Source organism: Microchirus variegatus (genome assembly GCF_963457635.1).
Source record: "Microchirus variegatus genome assembly, chromosome: 13".
Lineage (NCBI taxonomy): Eukaryota > Metazoa > Chordata > Actinopteri > Pleuronectiformes > Soleidae > Microchirus > Microchirus variegatus.
Genome location: NC_139814.1, coordinates 7,463,922 through 7,489,093, shown reverse-complemented (window position 1 = coordinate 7,489,093; position 25,172 = coordinate 7,463,922). Strand labels below are relative to the sequence as shown.

The window sequence follows — 25,172 nt, the reverse complement described above, 5'->3', positions numbered from 1 at the left end:
GTGTTGTGCTGGTGAAGTGAACGGTAACGGGCCTGAATATTTACATACACTGGTGAATTTGAATTAGTGCAGTATTTAAATATGCATTTTTTAGTCCAGCAGTTTTAGTCTATGAGTTATCCTCTAAACTAATTCCAAAGCTTGAAAACTATTTTCTCATTTTATTAAGTACACCCTCCAAGAGCCCTGTACTGAATCATTTGATTTGTCAGAGTTATGACGTGCAGTTGGTTGTGTTGATACTAATATTCAGAGGTGAGGTCAAAAGCACTTACTCCGTTCTAACTTATGCTGGCTTGTCTGTTTGCTGGATCTTTGCTTCTCCAATACTTGCAGCTCCATTTTCTGGAAAAAAACAAACAAACAAATACAATTAATGCTTCAAATAGAAATCACAAGTAAAACGTATATGGCTCTATGTCAACTAGGATTGGCACCAGCAACCCCACCACCCTCATGTAGAGGATAAAGTGGTAGACAATGACAATGATCATGCACTTCCCTTTATTGAATTCAGCACATTTCTTGTCCACTATATTTTTACTCACATTTAAGTTTCTTACCTTTTTCTTGAGGTCTGCATATTTTTTCATCAGGGCCTTTTCTTCTTCTGTCAGTTGACTGGAATACTGCAACATGGTTGTAACTGCTACAACACAAACATCTCTATTAACATTGAATGCATCAAAGATGACGTTCTGTTTCTTTCTGGTTTCCAAACTAATTGACTGATTTTTTCTGTTTGGACTTTTTGCCTAGAGTCTTTTTTATATATATATCCCAATGTTTTAAAGCTATTATACAGACATACTTATGAGAAAGGTGAATCAGTGATGTTTCTATTCAGGCAGTGCTTTATTGTCAGAAGGTAAATACAAAAAGAAAATGGCAAAAGTTGTTCAGGTTTCATGTTTTTTCTTAAAAGACACATTTACCCCTTTTGCTCTGACCTGTTTTCTGCTTTTACTGATTTTCTGAGAAAGACTCATGTTTTTGCCATAGCATTGATGTCCATGTTTCTGCTTATCCCTGACAGTTAACTGATGCATCCTCACATCCTGTATAAACAAGCAGTTGTTCCCTGCCACTGTACAACAAAATCTATAAAAAATATAACTTTTCTTCTTCTGATACAGCAAAACATAATCGTCACCTGACTGTTGTGTTGCCCACAAAGCCACAGATGTTATCCACACAAACAGGCTGGTAGTTTCGTGTTGAAACCAACAGGTTCTTCACCTCTTTGGACGTCATGGTAGTACGACCTTCCACTTTGACTTTAATCTCAAACGACTATTTCCTCAGCTTTAATGTGCCTTAGTCTTTAAATGCCTTTGATATGAAACAGAAACAGACTTTTTAAAACTGTTAGTTTGACAAGAAATGCATCATATTTGTAACTTGTGACAGTTACATCTGGCCCTTTGAGGGTAATCATTATGCTGATGTGGAGTTTGACACCTCTGATCTAGACTAGAGTCTAGATCAGAGGTGTCAAATTCTAGACCCTGAGATGGGTCACTTCACACACACTCATCAAGCTTTCGTCATGTAGAGACAGACGTTCAGATGCAGAGTGGAAATGAAAAAGCTGCTGTCCTATTACAATTCAGTCACCCATCAAAATGATTTTAAGGGTATTTTCGGGTTACTAGTGTTGATCAGTGTTGCTTTAACAAGCTTTCCCATTTTTTTAATAACACAATCAAAAACACTCTTGCCTCTGCAGCAAGAAGACCTGGGTTCGTGCCCTGGTTGAAAAAAGGGTCTTTCTGTGTGGAGTTTGCATGTTCTCCCGGTGTGTGCGTGGGTTTTCTCCAGGTTCTCCGGCTTCCTCCCACAGTCCAAAAACATTCAGATTTGGGGATTAGGTAAATTGGTCACTCTAAATTGACCGTAGGTTTTGTTTGTCTCTATATGTGGCTTTGCGATGGACTGACGAACTATCCAGGGTGTACCCTGCCATTCGCCCCAAGTCAGCTGAGATCGGCACAGCACCCCCTGCGACCCTCCAGTGGAGGATAAAGCAGTAGATAATGGATGGATGGACGATCAAAAACGTGATTGAACCCTACTGTAATAATAATCTCTCTGTGGCTCAGGACAATAACATTTGTCATGGTGATCATGTTTGCTAAATTGCGAATCTGCAGGAAAAAACTCCGACTACATTATCATGAAGGTAGGTTTAATAATACAACGATTATTATTGGTACACAACATGAGAAAGTAACAGCAGCAGCCATTTTCACAAACTGGAATTCCCAACAACCATCTTGTTTTCTATTTTCCATCAGTGGACGATCTCTTCTTCAGCCTCACTCCGTTCTGTACGTAGTAGTTCTCACACAAAGTCACTTTTCAGTAGCCAACGTCACTCTACGTCAACATTTAAAAACACAGTACACAATGTGTTCACACACATTTTGTTGGATTCTAATCCCCAACATCACTCATGTCATTCACCTCGGGTGCTACATGAGTCAGGGTTACCTGCTGTGGTTCTGTTGTTAGGACTAATGCAGCCCCCCCTTTTTTTGAAGACAATAATCATTACAACATAAACTATTTCAACAAAATTATTGTAGCTTCCTACAAATAAAGATTCTGGTTATTAAACAGACACAGTGCTGTTATTATTTTTGTTTACAAATATCCTAATTTTAATAAATTATAGACGCATTGCATTGGGAGACAAGGCATCAGTGTCACTAGCAATCTTTTATAGAAGTTCAACTAATGTTCTTTTCATTTGACGGTTCAAAATGTTTGTCTTTGTGCAAACAAACTAACAAACGAACAAAAGTCAATATAAAGTGACTTGATTCACATCTTTTAGCCTGAATCAGCCATTTGTGTTTTGGCTCACAGTCCTTTTTTTTTGATACTCAGTAACATAGACCACAGGGGAATCTGAAACGCTGCAGTCGGCAACAGCTTCATCGGAAACAGATTGGATTGTTTGTCCTCTCTCAAAGTGTGCTCCTCATGTACTCCTTTAGAGATCTGTGCAGACTCGTGGCAGCTTGTTGGGTTTAGTTAGCACCGTTTGGTGGCCCCTCTGGAATCAGTGACATGAAGAAGGTGATGATGAACGACCACGTGGACGCCAGGAAGCCTGCATTGGGGCCACTGTTCGGATCTTCAGCTCCATCCTCTCCACTTTCCCCGTCGTCATCCGAGCCGTCATCCATCAAACCTTCCTACAGGAATTAAAGTACAAAATAGATGATGGATGGATGGATGGAATATATGAACATAACAGAGTAACAGTGTGTCCTTAAAGAAGATTTTCTTACTTTCAGTGTCAAATGTACAAATTATTCAACGTAAATGGCTGTTATATAAATTAAAAGCGGCATTTTTACTTTGTATTTTTGTGCCATTTTAGAATGTGGAAAAAAAATGAGTGCAAGTGTATTTTTATCCATCGGCCTGGCTTCTCTGCACAAAATCAGCCAAGGAGCTAAAAACTACAGCTTCACTTGTTACAGATAAAAATCCCATCAGCCCCTGGGGCTGCTGATTAAAGTCAAACAGAAAGAGACGAAAGGCAGCAACCATTTCTTGCAAGTCGTGGTTCTGTGGCTCTCCCTCCATTTCGTCCTGATTGTCTCCGTCTCCGGGGAACTGGAGCTCGTTCTCAAGGTTAAAAGGAAACCAGCCGGCCTGGTGCCTGCAGACAGAAACGACCACGTTTATGATTTCCCAAAGCTAAACCTGTTGACAGTGAATTATGTGTGAAACTTTATTATTATGAATGATCTTATGGTTCCTACAGCTCAAGTTCAATTCACTACATTTTTAGACTTATTAATGCCAGTTAAGTAAACACCAGTCTCACAATAAAGGCAAACACCCAATTTTTTGTCCAGAGATCTGTGGCTGTAGTTCCTGGCATCAGTACTGGAGATGAGGGGTGGAGATGAGAATGAGAACATTTTTTGTAGGAGGGTTGATTTTTGAAAATGAGACTCCGCTGTGTTAATTCTCATCATACTAAGTTTGAAAGACTTTCTGCAGTAAAAACATGGTGACCTTGTGACCTTTGCACACATTGGCTGGTACTGGTTTCATCCATGTGAAAAATCTTGGTTGAACTTTACCATGTCATCCAGGATAAACACTGGAACATGAGCTGCCGTGTGGCTGGCTAAGATACAGCATGATACAGCATCTGCTCGGAGTGGGCAGGTGTTTTGTTTGTTCTGCTGTCCTGATCTTCTTCATCAATGGGGTTTAACCGCAGCTCGCATCCATGATGTTGCATTACTGGCATCTTCTAGAGTTAGAAAAACGCTGACTACCCAGTCAGTCAAACTGTTTCTTTCCCCTCATCTCATGTCCTCCTCTGTCCTCCTCCTGTCTTCGTCTACTTCACAATAAATAAAATAATAAATGTTAGCAATTATTTTAATATTTTCATTTATGACATAAAAAAAAGAAAATCATAAAATCCTATGTTTCATGTGTTAAGATTTTAGGGTTAAAAAAACCCTAGAAGATTGATTCAAGACATTTTAATACCAATCAAGGCCTTGTTTTTTTAATGTATTTTAAGACTTTTTAAAGAACTGCAGGAACCCTAGTTTTTGTTCGCTGACATGAGTCTCTCAATCTCAATCTCAGGGGTGTGACATTAAATCTAGCAGAAACTCTCCAAGTATTCTCATAAAACACTTAATCCAATCAGGTGCCAGAACTCTACAGAGATGCGGTCCGTTCTATTTCCAAATTGAGGCTGTTTGCCGGTGAATAGATGTATTCTCCCTCATCAAACATGCTCATGAGATGCCATTAGAAGGAGGGAGCAAACTGGAAGTTAGTCAAAAGAGCACATCCCTGACAGCAGCATTGCATTTCATCTATGTCCTGCTGTTTTTGCATTATAAAAGATCTTCAAATCATTATTATTCTTAATTCTTATATTACCCTCTTCTTCCTCTCTGGAAAACAAATGGGAGTGATGAGGACCAGATGTAGCACGACCCATCCCAACAACTTAATCATAGGAGAAGCTCTAGGCTACATTGAAACATTTAAATGAAAACATGTCCTGATTTACAGACTGTTTTGATGTTGTGGTCAGAGACACATTTCCGTTTCATCTTGGAGATCGGAGGCTTTTTTAAAAAAAAGCTGCAAATGCCACATGGATACTCACAGGTAAAGCACGAGCATGGCCATCATCACCATGACAAAGCGGCTGAAGGAGGAGTAGAAGTAGACGATACTGAGCAAGATCGCAGCGCGGGAAAGTGTGTACACCCAGTCCAGCCAATCCCAGTTCACCTCCTCTTCATTCAGGATCTCCCCTCCCTGTGCGTTCATCTGCACCTCTGGGTTGCCACGGCGTTCTGCTTGAGGCCGCTGGCTCACAGGGTCGGGCTGGTTGGGCTGAGCCGAGGGCTGCTCTGGCCTGAGGTGCTGAGAGGAGGCAGCGGCTAACAAGTGGCTGGTGTGAGAGAGACAAAGGCAGACAGGAAGTGAGCAGATCTTTTGTGTTGTTGTTTGAATAAGGTTTTCATAGCGTTCACTGAACATGAAGGGACTTACTAATGCATGTAGTATTGGCGGGCGTAGAGCTGCTGCCACCACATTAGTGTCAGGGGGTTGTAATACGACTGTGGTGAGTGCTGGTTCCAGCTGGAAAAAAGAAAAACTGCATCAGGGGTTGTTCACATGCAGAGTCCAAAAACGCTGCAGTTGCTGTAGCTTCACAACCTTACAACAATAGATTACCACTAACAACTTGTTGCCCTCACCCCATCTTTGCTATTTGATTTATGGAGAAAAAAAAACTGCTGTGTCTCAGGAGTTTCATCTGACTTCAGAGTCTGTTAAGTCCAGTTCAACCTAACTCTCTGGCCCAAGTATCAAAAGAGGTGTTGTAAGCATTCGTGTATCTCCTGTGTCTTCTGTAAGTCAGATAGCTGGTGGAAGTATATTGAATAGCCATCAGGGGGCGACGTCACTGGTTGCAAAGAGAATTCAGTTCCAATGAAAGTCTATGAGAAGACCGAGCCTACCTCTCAGTGGAACATGATGCCAAACTAGCTACAGTAAATCCACTTATCCAGACGGCGGAGTAGTGACTACATCACTGCAAGGTCACCGGTTTGCTCCTGGTTCTAAAAAGTGCCTTTATGTATGGAGTTTGCATATTTCCTGTGTATGCGTGGGTTCCCTCTGGTTTATCCGGTTTCCTCCCACAATTCAAAATCATGCTGAGATTAATTGGATACTCTAATTTGACACGTATGTCTGACTGAGTGAACGGTTTTGCGTCTCTCAACATTTGCCCTGGTCCCGTCCAGTGTGTACCCTGCCTTTCGCCCTATGTAAGCTGGGATTGGCTCTCGCTCCCCCACGACCCTCATGTAAACAATAGATGACATGCTAGTGGACACTAGTTTGATTGACAGCTGGAATTGTCCAATAGGAGCCAAATAGTTGCAAAACATCAACATGGTGCTGATCAAATCCTGATTCTGGAGGCTTCGGTTCAGATTTTTTTTTTTTTTTTTTAACCTGTCCTGCCCAGTACCTGGGACATGTAGTATGGTGCCCTGTGGTGTTAAGCAGATTTGCTGTGCGCAGGGCAAGTCTCTGATACTTGGCCTGCAGTGTCTTTATTCTTATTTATTTGTTTTATGATCGTGGTAACCGGACCGGACAGGGGGACGGGGAGTGGACAGACGGGGGAAGGGAAAAAGGGGGGGGGTGGAGGAAGAGAGAGAGAGAGAGATGCGCAGACAACATTAACAGTGACAGTGTAGTACAGTGCAGACAGAACATACTTCACAGAACATAAACAACAATAAACAATTAAGGTTATACAAAACAGACAGAACATACTTCACAGAACATACGCAACACTAAACAATTAAGGTTATACAAAACAGACAGAACATACTTCACAGAACATACGCAGCACTAAACAATTAAGGTAATACAAAGCAGAACATACTTCACAGAACAAAGCATAAACAGCACTAAACAATTAAGGTACTACAAAATAGATAGAACATGCTTCACAAGACAGAACATGAACGACAACAAATTAATACTGAACATACTTCACAGAACATAATATTCAATTGTATAACAGGTATGGTTTCTAGTAATCGTTAACGACCATATCAAGAGAGGTTATCCAGGTATGCAACAGCTATATCAGTTCAGTTTCATCTTATAGTGTAGTGGGGTGCGTGTGTGTGTGTGAGAAAGCATAAGCGCGCACGTGTGTAAATGTGCAGGTGTTGTCATTAGATGTGGTTGGAATCTGAGTGGGGGACCGAGCCATTGTCCGACCAACCCCCAGCAGCGAGCCAGTAAGGACCCCGATGCCCGGGACCTCCAGCGGCCAATCAGATTTTTAAAGGCGACATCACTGGGGTGCCATGGGGTTGCAGACAAATAGAGTAAAATACTTGAATGGTGCACTTCATCAGTCTGGATGTTTACCTTTGCATAACTTGTGAATACATCTGGTGGTAAGGGAAGGGTCCATCACTGCTCTCCCCTGTGGACGACTGCTGTTGTTGACCAGCGGGAGGGACATTTGAGTTTGTAAAGGGCTGCAAGCAGAAAACAAATGTCCTTGGTTCCATGAGCAACATTTTTCAAATCCTCCGAGAGGTGTCGATCACATCAGTGAGCTGGATGATGAAATGAAACGCGGTCATGATGAAATAAATGGAAAGGTTTTACAAGAGCACGGTTGACCCACCGTGGGACTGGCCATGTTCTCCTGAGGCTTGTTACTGTGGCTGCGGGGGGGCTTTGGGGAGCTGGGTGGAGTTCGTGAGGCACAAACCAGGTGGAGCATATGGTACTCATCCTGCTGTAGAAGCCAATACAGCTCATGATTAAACAGAGTCTTTAGTATTGCATGCACAAAAAAGGAGATCAACTTCTGAATGTGATATTTAACACACAACAGGAACATAAATGCACAGAAAAGCAGCAGATTGTGAGGATTTTAACAAATCTAATACATTCAATGTAGGGCTTAGCAACAATAAAATAAAACATAACATGATACAACTTCGATATCTATATACATTTTATGTTTATGCATTGCACCAACACACTTTAAGGTACATGTTACCACATCGAGTGTTTTGACACACAGGTATGAAATATTTTACTGTCTGTAAAAATGTTCCAAAAAAAAGTTGAAAAACACTATTTACAGGTTTAAAAATCACTTAGTAAAAATGTTTTTTTTAGTGATTGCACTGTAACCTTCAGTTTCTGCAACTGCTTCTGCTCACTTGATTATTAGTACTTACGGACATTAGAGTAAACTTACAATGGGCCTGTTTTCTTGTTTGTTTTGTGTTTTTTAAGGAAAAAAAAGAAAGAAAGGTGGGTGTGTTCTCTATATCGGGTGACATTTCAGATAATGACCTGACCTTTGATAATTTAATGATTAAACAGGAACATCAGAGAGATTGTACCTTTCTGAGAACATCTTTTAAGGTGAAGTGATCCAAAAGCAGCTTCCCGGAATACACCAACCTCTGGTCTTTGGAGCTCTATAAACGTGTACAATGACAACACGGTCAGAGCAGAGAATCAGTGAATGAGTGTCACAACTGTAGTTAATTTTAGCTTCATCTCAAATTGGAAATGAAGGTCACAATATCGAAAAGGCAGAGATGTTGTGCAAGTGAGTAATGAGGATGAGATCATAGTAACCTCAATCGGGATAAGTGGGTATTAAGAGTGGATTATAGTGGCAGTACAACAAGGTCAGTCTACATTCACTGAATCCTGGCCACTTACAACAGAGAACCTTTTATTCAGGGATGAAATTCCCTTATTGTCAAAAATACCACATGATGATGTCCACTGACACGCTAAGAAAAGCGTAAATCTTATAGCCTGAACTCTACGGCACTACAGGGAGGCTCAGGGAAGGAGTTATTTGCCAGAGTATTTACAAAGATTACATCAGAACAAGCTCTGAGCACAGAGGGAAGGGAGCAAAGTCAGATTAACAGCACAACGCAACAGGAATTTACACCTCCTTTTCACCGTAGTGTCAAATGCACAGACTCTGAGGCTCCTTTCCTGCCTTTTCACTTTGAAGAGTAAATCATGGCCTTTGTCACTTTCACAATTATTCAACACAATGTGAATCACATTGAAACGTTTTGTATGATCCAAACATCAAAAACAAGGTACACAAAAAGGTTGGCTGCGACTGCACAAATGCTGCACTCAAAATACACTCCTGTCACATTCTTCCACACGTGTGTTGACATATGACATGCCTGAACTTATTCTAAACAATTCACCTCTGTAGTTTAAACAAATACAACATGGTCTGGGGAGAATACAGTATATATCTTAATGACAAGGTTTTCTATTATACTGTCAACCTGCACCATACACACACAAATAACCCACTAAAATAACTTTTTCCTTGTACATTCCTTGAATCAGGTGTAATCAACCAGCTTGAATAACAGAAACATGAAATATCACACAAATAGAGTGTTCCAACACAACCTGACCGAGTAACAACTCACAGGTCATATGTAACACTAACCATGTCGTTACATTGTGTATATATGGATGTACACTCCACAATGGCTACTTTCTAACACAAACTAGACATGATCAAGACAATGTTACTCAGGTTCAAACCAAGTATCAAAATGGGGTCGAAAGGTGACTTGAGTGACTTTGAATGTGGCACGACTGCTGGTGGCAGATGACCATGTCTGTGTAGTTCTCAAACCGATGATTTAATGGGATTTTCAAGCACAACCATCAGTAGGTTTTACAATGGTTCAAAACGTGACCAGATCAGTTTAAAATGATAGAAAGGCAATAGTTACTCTTATGCAAAAGACCATCTTCGAAAGGCACACGTTGCAGCTTGAAGTAGTAGCAGCAGCATGATTTAAGACTTTTTTTAATGATATTATTAATGGCCAGAAAATAAAAAGGCTCCGTCAAGCAAAACTATCAGACTTGACCGAGGGATTGTTTGTGTGTATATGGTGCCATTGCAGGAGCAGATAGGGACAGGGAGTGTTGAGCCCATCAAACAGCTCAGTGACTTTAGTCCTGAAACTATTTGTAGGCTCCAAAAACCTGCTCACAGTCGTCTACCACAATGTTGACAACACAAGATCTAAACGCTGCTATACTGAGACACACAGAGAGAGAGTCATGTGTAGCTGATAGGCTTAATCAGTACAGTGTGAACTTATTTGACAATGCTTTGAATCGAACAGACATTTGTTTCTATTTAAAAAGGTACGCACTCAAGCTCTAACTCTGTACCACTGGCTTTGCATATTCAAGTTTCTTGTCCTCAATTCTATCTTGTTAATTACATTTACACAAAGTACCTGTATATGCACTCATACTTGGCCAATAAAGCACATTTAAATTCATATACTCACTGGTTTACTCGGGTAAACATCTGACAGGTGCGCTTTTAGTTTCTCCACAGTCCAGTTCTGGTGACAATTAATGGTCTGGTCATCGTACTTCTGATTTGGAGCCCTGATGACGAGAATAACAGGACCGTCCACAACACCCGGATCCATGACTACAGACCATTTGTTATAAATGAGAAGAAAAAAATCCCTTGTCCCTTGTATGGAAACGGGCTCCTTTCCCCGGACTAGTTTTCTACAGGATCCCCGGACCCATCTGAGCAGCTGTTTTTGTTTTGTTTTTGTCTTCAGTTGGAGATGTTTCCTGCAGTTCAGTGCAGCTGGAGCCAGAGGAGAGAAAACACTGGGGTTAGCAAAACCTCGATATCACAACAGCTTCGTATAAGACAGACAAGTGATGTGTACTACAACCAACAGAGCCAAGAAAATCTAGCAATGGTTCTAATTTGTTTCACAATGCTGTGCACAGAAATAACCAATACTTGTTAAAGGGAGGTTTGTACCAGCTAACCCAAGTCAGGGGCATTTAACAACTGCCTGAGCTACTGTTAGCTTCAGTACGCTACTGCGACAAACGACAACTATGTAAAGTAGAAAATACAACATAACACGTTTGGCAAGCTACATACACATCTAGTTTTACTAAGACATGCAACTAAAACGCGATAATTCCGGACTACCTACCCTGTTTCCTCAAGATGAACGAATATTATCTACTTGGGCTGGACCTGTGTCTTACACTTCTTCTGTGGATTCGGAGGTTGTTGATATCCTACGTTATGGATTATTATCTCCTCCTGCTGGGGGAAACTGTTCATTACATCCAAGAAAAACTCAAATAAATACATATAAATAAAATCAAAAATATAAATAATATACACAAATTAAATAGTTTATAATAACCCTAACCCTAACCATTATATTTGCTATCAATGTCAATACATTACGTTAATAAAATAAAGCATTACATATCATTCTAATCTGTACGTTTGGTAGTGTTTCATAAAAATAAGCATTATTGATTAATAAGGGCCGTACACTAATTAAATAAACAGTTCTATGCTATAAAAAAAACATTTTTATATCTGAATATTTCGCGAGTTCGGGGGATAAGTGGTAGAATCTGGCAACTCATAGTGTCACGTGCGGGAGCGGGAAATCATAAACAACACAAAGCGGAAGTCCTCTGCTGTACGTGTTTAAGAGAAAGGACATGTGTTTTCTCCTTGCGAAAGTCGCAGTAACTTATTAGTTTAAGAATGTGTTATCGACGGCTATTAACGCAGAGTTTTCCGCTGACGAATTCAACAAACAACATAGTTTCAGGGCGTTTTTAGAGCTCAGGTTGAGAGCGCTGTCGTCTGAAGTTGTCCCTGAAACTACACACATGCATACTTGCAGTCAATTATTACCTTAGAAAACGCTCGTTTTTCTCTTGTTCTCTTTAATCGACCCTGAGGGCGTCATGGACCGTTATAACGAGGTGAAGCTTTTACTGAAGAAATGGGAGCAGGGATTCGTAAAAGAGCAGCAGAGGAAACCGAGCAAGGTGAGTTAAACGTTAGCTCACATTTAACCAGCTGTAAACAAAAACAAAACATTGCTCTGAACGGCAGTAACGCGATATTTTAGCCTGTTTGTTTGAGCTTGGCGATTGAGTCAAAATAATATTCTTTATACATTTGCAATTACATCTGCAATTGTTTTCTTCAAGAGCAAAACTAATATGATATTTTGTATTTTGTTGTCTTTACCTTTGAGAATGACCTGATGCGTATCTGTCTTCATGTGTAAGATATTTATAAGTCATTGGTTTAATCTAAGATTGACTTCTTTAGTTAAATATTAAAATGCTCTTTAATTTCCAGGATGACATTGACCAAGCTCCAGAGGACACCAGAAGTGAGTATTAGCCATAATTACATTGCAGATAAAGTGTTCTTGTCCACCTGCACCATCACCCATTTGTTTGTACACAGAAGACAATAATCACTTTGTGTGTTTCTGAATGTCAGACCTCTATAAAGAATATCGCAATTTAAAACAAGCCAAAGAGAACAGCAGCAGTGATGCAGCCAGTGAACATGGTGCACAGCCCACATCAGCTAAGGTCAGTACAGCCCTCAAACACTGAGTTTGTCTCAAGCTTTTGAGTTCCCTGTTGCTCCAAGTGTCCTTTAAAGGGGATGCCTCAAGATTTGGCAAATTGTGATTGTTTTTTTTTAATTTTTGCATAACAGAGATCAGTATTGTTTAGCGGTCTTTATTGTGAGAGTGCACCCACAATATAAACAAGTACAGGGATGAGTGTGATGAATGAGGGCTAAAGAAAATATATTTTGAAGAATAAAGCTGTTATTATGAGGGTATGAGATATGTCGGTTACTGTCATGGCTTGGTCTGCTCACGTTGACTTTAGTTTGACCGATTGCTTGTGTTTTCATTTATTTTCTACCTCTCTGTCTCTTTCTTTGTGAAATCCTCCTTACTTTCAATGCATATTTTAACAGGAAACATGTCTTGGATTAAGGCTTAATTAGACAATTATCGATATCTCTGTTACTATGAGCACACTAACTAAAAGCATATTTTGTGAATTTAAGGTGTGGAATATACTGTGCATAAACTTTTAAATTGGGTTTCATTCACTCTGCTGATACGCTGATTTGTTGACTGTGTTTTTGTCCGTCTGTAATCCACCTGTCTGTGTCAGAAATCAGACTGTTGGGGTTCCCATCTGAACCGCAGTTTGTTGCCGGCATCCTCTCCCAGACTGTCATCTGAGGACAAAGACAGTCTCAAGGCCTCAGCACAGTATTATGGCCTTAAACTTAAACATAACCTGACCACACTCGGTAAGGTAAGACAGAATCTGATCACTGATCACACATTTTTTTTTTGTCCATAAAAACTACCTGGGCTTCAAAACAGACTGGTAATTGCAATGATTAGTGCTTTGGTTTGAGGACTATTGTAATAGGTATCTGTCGTTCCTTCAGGAGAAACCTCTCACACTGAAGAAATCAACCCTTCATGGTCGCGTTCCTCTAAACTCATTAAAAGGAGGTGGACAGATCAGTCAAACATGCAGTCCCAATGCTGCTGCTTCTGCTACTTCTAAGACATCACCCTCTGACCCCATATCCAGTCCCTTCTCACCAAGGTAATTAAATGAAAGAAATTTGTGTAATGGTAGCTACATATCATTGCATTATTCATAGGCAATTTAGGCTGTTACTACTAGTAATTGTCATGAAATCTTACAAAGTTATTTTGATTTTGATTTACTGAAATGTCATTTTTTTCCATAGTGTAAGGTGATGCCCTCAAGCATTTTTTCTAGCCATTAGTCTTAATGTATCCAAAAGAAGTATTTTATGAGCTTTATGCTTCATAATTCTTTGTATTGCATTTCTCAGCTATTTAAAATCTTTAATTTGAGTTGATACTAATGTCTATAAAATGTTGTTTTATTCCTCTGGTGATTGTTTCCTTGTTCACAGAAGAGTAATGACTAATCTTGGGTCACTAACTTCAAAGACACCTAATCCAGTGGAGCCTGAGGAGCCATTTGAAACAGTCAAAGGGTTCAGCATTGAACCTTCAGATGAAGCAAGTGGTGGTGATGTTAGTAATATTAAGAGTAGCAGTGGTACATGTAACACTGTCTTTAGTTCACAAAATCAAGATGACTCTTGTCCAGGTCCCTCTTTAGCCAGATCTTCTTCCTTCCTTTTGTCGTTATCTACTCCGAGTAGCACGGAAAATTCAGTAGAAACCGTGGGAGCTACACAAAAGTTACAAAACAATACAGGAGCTTCAGGAGACAAAATGGAGAACTCTGAATCTTTAGGAACTCCAAAACGGGGAATTAATTCCCTTAGAGGAAGCTCACAATTTCCTGGAGGTTTCCTTAAAGGAACTGGAAGTAATACCACTGGAGGAAGACCTTCTCCTGTCAGTAGATTCAGTTCTGTTAACAAGAAGTGGCTGGAGAGGTGTCAGGTGTTTGAAGAAATGGAGGCAGAGGAGAAGCCTGGAGCAGGCAACCAGGGAAGAGACACAGAGAGACAAGGAGAGAGGGAAATGTTAGGAGAAGAGAGAGTAGAGAACAAGGGTGAAAAAATGGGGAACATTAATATAGATGTAGAGGGAGAAAAAGGAGGGATGACAGACTCGGGGAGAGATGAAGACTTTAAGAGCACTGCTACTGACAAAACGGACATTGATGGTGCAACAAAACCTGTTCCACAACCTAGTAAGAAAAGGAAAGGAGGAGGCAAACTGAAGAGGAAGGGAGGTGAGGAGATGCAAAGAGAGCCGATGTCACCTCCACCACCAGAGATCGATGGAGATGGTCCTAAATCCAATGGTACAAAAAAGAGAGGGAGGAAAAGGGAGAGAGAAGAAGAGATGCCACAAGAGAAACGGGTGAAAAAAAGGAAGGTTGGCAAAGAGGATGAGGAGAGTCCGGCTCAAAAAGGACGGAAGCAGAGGAGAACCAAGGAAAAAGGAGAGGATGATGGAGAGGGAGAAGAGGAGGAGAAGCAAACGGTAACAACCAAAAAGGTAAGGAGCTCATTTTATGTTCATCTCACAGCAGAACATGCCATTTATTTTTATTTTATAATTTTAAGTGTTGATTTAATTTATTGTGTAATTTAACTCAATGGTGGAGAAACTTGTTAACTGACCTCGAAAGTTCTTGAAAAGTGCTTTGATTTGATTCTTTTTGTCAAGGTGCCCCAAGAGAACTTGTTGGGAGAAATAGAGGAGGAATTTGTGAGCAGAAGAATGTGTCAGAGTCAGCCTGTGAGAGCAAAGTAAGGTCACAGTCGCACACATCCACCTGCTACATAACAGTACTGCAGTATATTTACATTCATCCTCTTAAATCCTCTTTTTTTTCATCAGAGGCATGAAAGGAGCAGAGGGAAACTTTGTGAAGATTAATCTGAAAAAGAAATCTCATGTCAAAGGTTATGCACTCAGAGGAATGGGGCTACGCAAGCAGGTAGCATTTGCACCTGTGTGTTCATAGAGGATTGTCTAACACACTGTTGTTTAGAGAAGCTTATCTTATAAATAGAAAAACATGTCATTTAAAATCCTTGTGGTGAAATGAAATGAAAATGAAATGTGTTTGTGTGTTACTTGCCCCAGACATCTTTACTTGCATAATTCCTATATCAAGAGTAACGGAGATATAAATGGTGGTATAAATCTTTTGTACATCTTTCGTCTCAGTTATACATGCAGAAGTTCCAGCTGAAAGGCGAACGTTTCGGTGGAGGTGGTGGATATTTTGGCAGAGGAGGCAGAAGAGGAGGCTTTAGAGGGGGGATCAGTCGCCAGGGTGACACCTGCTACAAGTGTGGAGGGACTGGACATTGGGCCATGGACTGCAAAGGACGAGGTGATACAAAATGAACGTAGTTAGAAAGAGGAAGAGGTGTTGTCTATGTTTGGGTCAGCACCGAATTCAATTTTTTTCTTCCTTTGACCATAATCTACATCAAGTGAAAATGTAATGTTTAGTGTTAAGCAAAACACTAAAAAATGTAAAAATAAATAAATTCACAGTTCAGGATGATTCAGATCATTGGTGTCAAAATTTAAATTTACCATATGTAGTTATCCTCACTTTACCATTTTTAACTCTTTTGTTTAGTTGCCCCTCCACCTCCTGTTCCTGAGAACCAGCCTGTTGAAGAGGAGCCGTTTGAATTGCCAACTCTGGAGGAGGTCGCCAGGGCAACAGGAACGCTGCGACCACAGCCGCTTGGTATGTCTGTTGACCTTTTGCCTGTGTAATGAATGTGCCACTTTCCTCCTTCCATCTAACCAGTATGAAATTAGCTTTTATGAAACATATTTTCTTGGTTAAATATCTAATAAATACATTTTGTTAATTATTAATTAGGATTTCCTTTTCAGGTGTACAGGTCAGACCTCAGTTTCTTTGAGAATGAATTTACATTCAACTTAAACTGACCACATAACTTTTAAAACTCAATAATTCAAACATTAAATGAACAATGATCACAGGTATAGGAACTTGTAGTTTGCGGGGATCCTGATGTGTTTGTGTGTTCCAGTGTCATGCGCCAGTGTCAATGAGGAGCAGCAGCACCAAGGAAATGGAGCAGATAATAAACACAATGATGAGGTGCTGCTGAATGTGATTCGCCCCGACTATGAGCGACCTGCTGTTCCGCCACCAATGGAACCACTTTATCCTCTCACAGATGAGGGAAAAGTCCAGGGTAAGTACGCACATATACGGTCTAAAAACAGTGTTAATAAACAAGAATACATTTTGTCAAACGTTAACCCCATATGTACCTTTGTGTTCAGAAACCCCTGATGGTGTATATGCAGCTCTGCAAGAACTCGGATACAAGTCTTTTAGAGCGGGACAGGAGGAAGCCATCATGAGGATCTTGTCAGGCAAGTTAATACATATACATGTGTTTTATCTGTGTAGCACTGTTTCGTCACTCTCTTCCTCTGTTTTTAGGTCTCTCCACTCTTGTAGTGTTGTCAACTGGGATGGGAAAATCACTGTGCTATCAGCTTCCAGCCTACCTTTACGCTCAGAGATCTAACTGCATCACACTGGTCATTTCTCCTCTTGTCTCACTGATGGATGATCAGGTAATCACAGCTATTTAAAAAAATCCTGATCAGAGCAAAGTTACCCTCTCGTCTTTTTGAACACTTACCACATCTCATGTGTTTCCAGCTGTCTGGTGTGCCAGCCAAGCTGAAGGCAGCCTGTATTCACTCCAACATGACGATGAAACAGAGAGAAGCTGTGATAGAAAAGGTAGCTTACGTAAACGTACTGATATTTTCTCTTTATCACGTATATCTATTCTCGAATGTGTATAAGCTGCTGACATGATATGTTGGTTCTCCAAGGCCCAGTATGGAACATTTTTGAAAGTGTATTAGCAGAAATGTGTCCTGCATAAATGTATAATCATACAAAGCTTTTGAAGTCATTAAGTTAACATCGTTGCTATCATCTTGTGCTGTCGTGTGTGTGTACATAGTAGCATTAATGGACAAACCAGCCACAGCATGGGTTTTTGCATTTTAAAAATGCAAGCTTACTTTGCAAATGAAGAAGAACAATATCCTTTCTGTCATGAAAAAGCCACTGTAATGAGTTGGGTGAGTGGAGTCTTCTATTTAGTTATAATCTGCAGTCTTGCCTATAGATCATACTAATTATATACACAGTGGACCATTACATCTACATCTTCATCATTGTATAACTGTGTTGTATGTAGACTGTAGTTCCACTTCAATTAGCTCTTCCAGAGCATTAATCATCATTAATCACATGAGCTTTATTTACCTTCACTCGTCATGAATTTGAAATGTGGTTTGTTTTGTTTGAAAGGATGTTGTATAGAAACTTTTTGACATTACAGTAATGCAGTTTCAGCCAATGTTTTACTCTTATATTGTACATTCAGTTGTATCTTCAGTGTGCTCTTCCTCTTTTTTTCTCCAGGTGAAGACAGGCGAGGTGGGTGTGTTGCTCCTCTCTCCGGAGGCTCTTGTTGGTGGTGGAGGTTCAGGCTCAGGGTGCCTGCCCTCTGCTCAGGAGCTCCCTCCTGTGGCCTTTGCCTGTATAGATGAAGCTCATTGTGTGTCTGAGTGGTCACACAACTTCAGACCCTGTTACTTGAGGCTCTGTAAGGTGGGTTAATGATGGTGTCCTAGGTTCATTTAAGTGGAAAATGACACTGCACTGAAATATTTACATGTACAAGTGACAATAAATTATCACCATATTAAGAAATGCTTTGAGAAGAGGTTGTCTAATGCAATTTCAGCATATTCTAAGCTGTAAATTAAGATAATCCATATGGAATTGTTTACAAACTAAAAGAAAAAAATAATCATAAATCCTGATTTATGTTTTACAGGTGCTGAGGGAGCGTTTGGGGGTGAAGTGCTTGCTGGGACTTACTGCCACAGCCACTCTGTCTACTGCTCTGGACATCGCTCAGCATTTGAACATCACTGGTCAGGACGGCATAGCTGTCAGATCTGCAGCAGTGCCTCACAATCTCCATCTGTCTGTGTCTATGGATAGAGAGAAGGATCAGGTGTGGGAGTTTACATGTGTGTTCTTAAAAGGGCTACATCAACTAATCAATCACTAAATTACTCCAAAAATATTGTGATAATTGTTTGCCTTTTGGTGATTTTTTTCTGATTTTTCAGTTTCTTAATTATGAATATGTGTTTGTGTTGAAACTGACTGCACTGTCACATTAGAGGGATTATTTAAAAGAGAATGCTTTGGAGTATTGTTCACAGTTGAAGCATTTTTAAGTAATTGATAAATTATAAATTAAGAAAATAATCAGTAGTTGCTACTCTCTTTCCATGTCCGCAGACTCCATCTTTTCCCTCATGTCTCTCTGTTACTTATCCTGTGTCTCTCTCTTCTCTCGTTTTAAGGCTTTAGTGTCCTTGCTGAAAGGGGATCGTTTTGGTTGTCTGGATTCCATCATTGTTTACTGCACCAGAAGAGAGGAGACAACTCGTGTGTCAGCGCTGCTCAGGACCTGCCTGCAGGGAGTTCTGGTGAAAGAAAACAACCAAATCAGCGGCAGCAGCCAAACACAACACAACCCTATAGGACAGAGAAAAAAAGAGCTGGGTCAGTTCACAATCGCTTGTGCTTTTACTTTGTTAAAAGCTAACCCATTATTCACTAAAACGAAGAGACAACAATTTTGTCATAATTTTCTGTCGTTACAGCAAGGAAGAAGATTCGTAAGCCACTCAAATGGCAGGCCGAGACATATCACGCCGGTTTGTCTGCGTCTGAGCGCCGCCGTGTGCAGAACAACTTCATGTGCGGGGAGCTTAGGATAGTGGTGGCCACTGTTGCTTTTGGCATGGGCCTCGATAAATCTGATGTCCGTGGTATCATCCACTACAACATGCCAAAGGTGGGTTGTTATCCAACTCGTCTAAAAACAGAATATCCATAAAAATGTAATTCCTGTGAGAGGAATAAAAATGTTACTTCTTTCACATCCGTTCGGTAAAGATTCTTTTCTCACCTTGCTTGGGGCAAGTGTCTCCAATCTTTCACCCTCCCTTTCTATATGTTGGGTTGTGTGGATTGAACCATTTTTCTTGATAAATCTTATTTATATAGCACTTTTCTTAGCAAATGTTACAGAGTACTTAACAGTCTAAACAACCCTAATAAAATATTACAATGCTGAAAAGAAGCCCAACAATTCACACAATGAGCAAACACTATAGGCAAGTGGAGGGAAAGGAAGAAATCTCTGACAGAACCAGACTCAAAGATGTGCAGCCATCTTCCTCAGCCAGTTGGTTTCCATATGAAGCTGGTTTCCATATTGGCCTCCTCCATAAAGCAAGTTTGTCTTAACTACGTATGACAGGTTATGGAAACCAATGTTTTATTTTAAAGCATTTTTACAATTATATCAACATCCTCACCGTTCTAAATCTTACTCAGTGGACCTTTTTAAGAAATACTTTAACAAGTACTATTTGTATCAGTATTCCCTTACTAGTCATTGTTTTTCCAGAGCTTTGAGAGCTATGTACAGGAGATCGGGAGGGCGGGAAGAGATGCAGAGCCAGCACATTGTCACCTCTTCCTGGACCCTGAGGTGAGAATTAAATATTTATTAAGACAGGGATTATTTTAGCTAGTATATTAGCTTTGATTTAATATTTAATAGAAATTGTGTTGTACTCCATTAAATCTGTTTATTGTTTATTTAAAAGGATCCCCATTAGCTGTCACCAAAGTTAGACAAGCTAGTCTTCCTGGGGTTCACATCTGTTAATTTATAGTACTATACATTTTTCTGTCTTTTGCCTTTATGTACAAAAATGTTAGTCATAATGGTTAAAAATACGCTAAATCTATAATAATGATCCTAGAAAACATTCAAAAGACTACACATATTTAACACACACCAGTATTTCGAACAGCTGTGTGTTGAAATTTCCCTTCTGTGTGGCTCTATGCTGCTATTTCTTCTCTTACACAGTATCACACTAAACATTCCCTGCATGTGTATTTGTGTGAAGGGTGGAGATCTACATGAGCTGCGTCGTCACATCTACGCTGACACAGTGGACTACTACACTGTCAAGAGGCTGGTCCAGAAAGTTTTCCCTCCATGCAAATGCAAACTCATACACCAGAAACAACAGGATCTTATCCAGGTAACTTTCATTTTATGTGGCTGCATCTCTGTTTGTTTACATGCTTTTTTTCTAGAAGAAGTTAAAGTGTAGCATCTGTCTACATGTATAGGATGTTGAAGACTCTGAGCTGTTGGAGATGATGGACGTATGTGATCAGGAGAGCAGTTCAGACCCTGCTGCTGCTGCTCAGGTAATTGAATAGTCTTTAATAATTTTTCATGTTTAATCATTAAAAACATATCAGGCAATTAAAACCGTAATAAAGATGGAATAGTATTTAACATTGTTTGTATAATGTGCATGCACTGTATTTATGAAGCAAGTTTTAAGATTACACCAGTGCATTAAATTCTTGTGTTTTCACTACAAGGAGAGGTCATATCCAGCTTCAGCTGAGTTACAAATCCAGAACAGTCCGGAGGAAGAAAAAGAAAACGGGGAGATGAAAGAGGTGTATACAGTTAATGGAGAGGGAGCGGATGGTTCGGAGAAAAACCAGGAAGTAGAGGTGAAGGCAGCTGGTGATGGGCTGGAAGAATGCAAGGAAAAGAGCTACACGTGGCCCAGAGAGCGGGTTTGTCACACGCATGAAAGAGCAATTCCCATTCAACAGACGGTTGAGGCCTTGGACATCACAGAAGAAGGTGAAAATGAATACACACCATGGCGTGTAAATTGTGAAATAATAAACGCTCATCAAGACATAATCTAGTGTGACGAAAACCTAATTGTTTTGTTTGTGTTTGTTTGAGGCGTGGAAACTCTGCTCTGCTATCTGGAGCTGCATCCTCAACGTTTTGTCGAACTTCTCCACCCGACCATGTCTGTGTGTAAAGTCAGCTGCTACGATGGGCCGAGAAAGCTCCAGAAAATCACTAAAATGTAGGAAATGTTTAACGGTAGTTAAGATATTCTGGTACAGTGTTCTTTAAAAAGTGCCACATCCCGCAGCTGCCACATGAATGTACAGATATGTCTCCATAAAGAAGCTTTTGATGGAAGTCTTACTTGTTTCTTCTCTGCAGATGTCCTCCTGTGGCTGTGGTACTAGCCAGAATGCGGATGGCAGGTGAGCAAGTGGAGACGTGTGATCAGCTGGAGTTTGATGTTGTCGAGGTTGCGGACACTATGGGATGGCAGCTTCCTCTTGTGAAGAGAGGACTCAGGCAACTGCAGTGGAGCACTAGCAGAGGTTTGTTTAAGATATTTATGATATGTTTATGGACTACACATGTTGTGTGTAGCTTGGAGCAGCTTAGTTTAGTTTATAATGTATAATTATAGAGAGGACAACAGCCTCACACATGAGAAACAACAAAGTCCAACAATTATTTTCGGTATTTTTCTTAAACACATTCTTTCAACTCTGGTTTCATTAACCTGAATATCTTTGGTTTATGGACAAAAATGAAACAAAAGAAAAATAAATAATAAATGCAAATATTTGTGTTACAGCTGGAGGTCGTAGTGGTGTCCTGGTGGAATTCTCCTCTCCGTCTTTCTACTTCCGTTCCTTTGGCGACCTTAGCGATGAGGAGATGGACAAAGTTTGTCAGTTCCTCCATAATCGAGTGCAGGACCAAGAGAAAACGCAGCTCTACCAGCTGAGCGCCTGTTTTAAGGCTTTCAAGAGGTACACCAGTGTTTATTTCCTGAGCTGATTTTTTCGTTTTATTTGTCTTTTTCTTTATTTTTTTACGCTGCAGCGCCTCCTTTAACTGGCATTCGTAAATACCTTTAACTGCCGTTGTGGCTCCGAAACAGTGGAATGATCTGCCTGTGCACATTAGACAGGCGTCTTCCCTGTTCCCTGTTTTTTCATTGGCCTTTGTCACTATTTAACTTGTTGAAGTTATTTTATTTTTGTTTTCATTGTGTTTTATTGTAGATGTTTTTTATTGCCTCGTGTTAGCTTTTAGGTCTTTTATTTATTATTCTAATCTGTACAACGTTTTGGTCCACTGTGGTTGTTTTTAAGTACTTTACAAACAAGGCAATCAGAGATGGCAGACTTCACCCCATTCACGCAACAAGCCTCTGGCGGCCTCTGTTGGTGATATTGGCAAGTGTCACAGAGCCACTAAAAACAATACTTTACTCCCACTCCATGGGGTGAAGTGATAATGTTGGATTGGATTCAGCTTACAAATGGTTATGCGTGTTGTGTTGTGTTGTGTTGTGTCCTAGTGTTGCCTTCCAAAGCGTCCTATCCTGCGTTGGTGATTTGGATGAGAGTCGCAGTCTGCAGCTGAAAAGTCTCCTGTCTGAGTATTTTGACAAGAGACGAGACCGTGAGCACATGCTCAAATCAGTGGACATAGAGGAGCTTGACAAATATAAGGTAACAAGCGCACACAGGATGGTTATCAGGTGTTACAGCTTTATTAAGTGCTCTAGATGTTCTAATTTATCTGTGTTTTGTTGTAGCTACTGGACTGGGAAAATCAGATCAGAGCAGACATCAGGAGTTTTCTTTCCAATCGCAGTGATGAGAAGTTTTCTGGAAGAGCTATTGCCAGAATCCTCCATGGCATAGGTGAGAGTGACCACACAAAGACATAATCTGACCTTCACACTTTAATCAACTTTAGTTCTGGTGCTACTTGTGTACCACTTGTGTTTCCTTGAAACAGCCTGAGACCTGGACCTTGATAACAAGGCTATGAGCAAGGACAGAGGAAACAATGGCTTTAATTAGTTAACAAATGGCTCGTAATATCTCAAGAATATCTTTTCATCACCCAGTTTGGAAAACATTTATTGTCTGAAAACTGAAGATTATGAATTGCGCTCACTCTTCCACACCAAAGTCCAGTGAGAAACAGTGTCTTTAAATCAGATGGGGGCACAGATGCTGCTCATTTACTCAAACCTACCCAATGGATTTAAAACACTCAAAATCACTATGGAACACATTTGAACTTTCTGGTGGAGGCAGCAGTCAATTAATAACCCCTGTTTGCAGTGATTGTAAAACAGCTAATTTTCTCTATGTACTTAAGTATGGTGAGGGAGCTGGTTATAAGCCATCACCTTATACATTCACACTTCAAAAAACTACTTACTTACTTCAATTTTCTCTGGGAAGCCGCTTCATGTCGACTTTTACTGCTTCTTTTAATGCTCACTGCAGATTGTCCGTTTCAAACATGAGGACTCTAAACCTCTAGAGGGCGATGTAGGACTAATTGACATTGATGGTGTTAAAGTAGAGAGAACTTTTATTGTAATATAGTGAATCTGAAATCTGTTTTTCAGGCAGTCCGTGCTATCCTGCACAGACCTACGGCAGAGACAGGCGTTACTGGAGGAAGTACATCCAGTTTGACTTCAACCAGCTCATCAGACTGGCTATTCAGGAGATCATTTGTTTCAAGTAACTCTCCAAACATGTACAACAGAAGCACATAACACACACATGCATACTATGTGTGCATTCATGGACTTGGTCAATCACATCAATTTCCTTTTGGGATACATTTAACATGTAAACTTTATTTAAATTATGTTTTTTCCGTTTAGTTTTTAATATATATTTGAGTAGGTCACAGTTAATAAAATCTATTTTTCTACTTCAGTCTTTTGGTGACATCAATTTCAAATTTTGATTTCTTTTTAATTGGTATTCAAAGAGTTAAAATGAATGCAACCATGATAACATTCAGAATGAGGACCAGTAATGCTGCTCCAAGGCTGAAGTGGCAGCCTGACCTCTTTTCTTTGTTGGGTATTAACTTTGGACTCTGCCTTTTACCTGCTTAGAGTCTGATATCGTGTCATAAAATGCCCTGAAATCTGTCCACTAGGTACATTTATACTCAGTCTTTGTCAAATGAGAAATGCATTTACCGTGATCAAATTTCCTGAGAGCACTGATCAACAAGATTAAAGAAATGTGAGTGTTAGTGAGCCAGTGACTCAGATTTTCCCAGAAAGTTTAAGGTTAGGTAAATATGACTGATCTATGCACACTCGGCAAACCGCCACTCCCAGGGAGTGTTTTATTCTTCAGCAAGATTGTCCTATTTTTTGGAACTTGGATTAAGAATAATGTGTATTTTGGTAGCACTTTGGTGGCACTTTCACACGTTCATAGAACAAATAGGGTTTCCGGTACAGATTGGGTAGCCACTAGGGCTACACAATGTATTGTCATTGGAATGTGCACATGTGCGAAAGTCACATCGCAGGATGTGTTATGTTTTCTCTTTTATTTAAGCACATGTCAACTTTTGTTTTGCTTCAGAAAAGCATCTCTGAGCTGGCTCCTTGCTCTGCTCTATGTGCGCACTCGCACTCGCTCACTCTCTAAGCAGTCAGCTCAGTCAGCCCCTCCCCCCATACACATGCTGTCCCTGGCTGATGAACCGAGCCAGGGGGAGGACAGGGAAATAATGTATGTTTGTTTATGTTTTGTTCCTTTTCGTGTGACTATTTAGTGACTTTTTCAGACCCCCGGCCACTTTTTTTTTTGTCTTCAAAAAAAGTGAATAGGGACAAATCTACCAAATTCTGTCA

The 25,172-nt window shown here is 40.2% G+C and overlaps 2 protein-coding genes across 2 annotated transcripts; one reads left to right on the top strand and one right to left on the bottom strand.

The window, feature by feature from the left end:
- Positions 1-2,247: 2,247 nt before the first annotated feature.
- On the bottom strand, positions 2,248-11,163 carry LOC310935884 (homocysteine-responsive endoplasmic reticulum-resident ubiquitin-like domain member 2 protein). Its single transcript, XM_083899879.1, has 9 exons — positions 11,109-11,163; positions 10,428-10,744; positions 8,466-8,543; positions 7,733-7,846; positions 7,468-7,580; positions 5,557-5,646; positions 5,165-5,455; positions 3,562-3,676; positions 2,248-3,203 (listed from the first exon to the last, which is right to left on the bottom strand). The coding sequence occupies exons 2-9, from the start codon at positions 10,572-10,574 to the stop codon at positions 3,036-3,038; spliced, it is 1,116 nt and encodes a 371-aa protein (XP_083756005.1). The 5' UTR covers positions 10,575-10,744; positions 11,109-11,163; the 3' UTR covers positions 2,248-3,035.
- Positions 11,164-11,889: 726 nt separating this feature from the next.
- On the top strand, positions 11,890-24,034 carry recql4 (RecQ helicase-like 4; the record flags this gene model as incomplete). The annotated part of the gene is made up of 28 exons (XM_083900181.1): positions 11,890-11,973; positions 12,293-12,326; positions 12,440-12,538; positions 13,145-13,284; positions 13,424-13,587; positions 13,928-14,993; positions 15,165-15,247; positions 15,339-15,438; positions 15,672-15,840; positions 16,096-16,209; positions 16,523-16,690; positions 16,782-16,874; positions 16,945-17,081; positions 17,170-17,253; positions 17,950-18,138; positions 18,368-18,550; positions 18,909-19,110; positions 19,212-19,405; positions 20,024-20,107; positions 20,535-20,672; positions 20,764-20,844; positions 21,025-21,298; positions 21,407-21,536; positions 21,680-21,846; positions 22,110-22,287; positions 22,842-22,995; positions 23,082-23,190; positions 23,913-24,034. The coding sequence occupies 28 exons, from the start codon at positions 11,890-11,892 to the stop codon at positions 24,032-24,034; spliced, it is 4,740 nt and encodes a 1,579-aa protein (XP_083756307.1).
- Positions 24,035-25,172: the final 1,138 nt, after the last annotated feature.

Bases quoted from the DNA above. Each gene is read 5' to 3' on its own strand.
- LOC310935884 (XM_083899879.1), bottom strand. From the start codon at position 10,574: ATGGATCCGGGTGTTGTGGACGGTCCTGTTATTCTCGTCATCAGGGCT. The intron at 7,581-7,732 runs GTGGGTCAACCG...TTCTGCTTGCAG, and splicing joins AGAACATGGCCAGTCCCACG to CCCTTTACAAACTCAAATGT. The intron at 3,204-3,561 runs GTTGCTGCCTTT...TAATTCCTGTAG, and splicing joins ACCACGACTTGCAAGAAATG to GAAGGTTTGATGGATGACGG.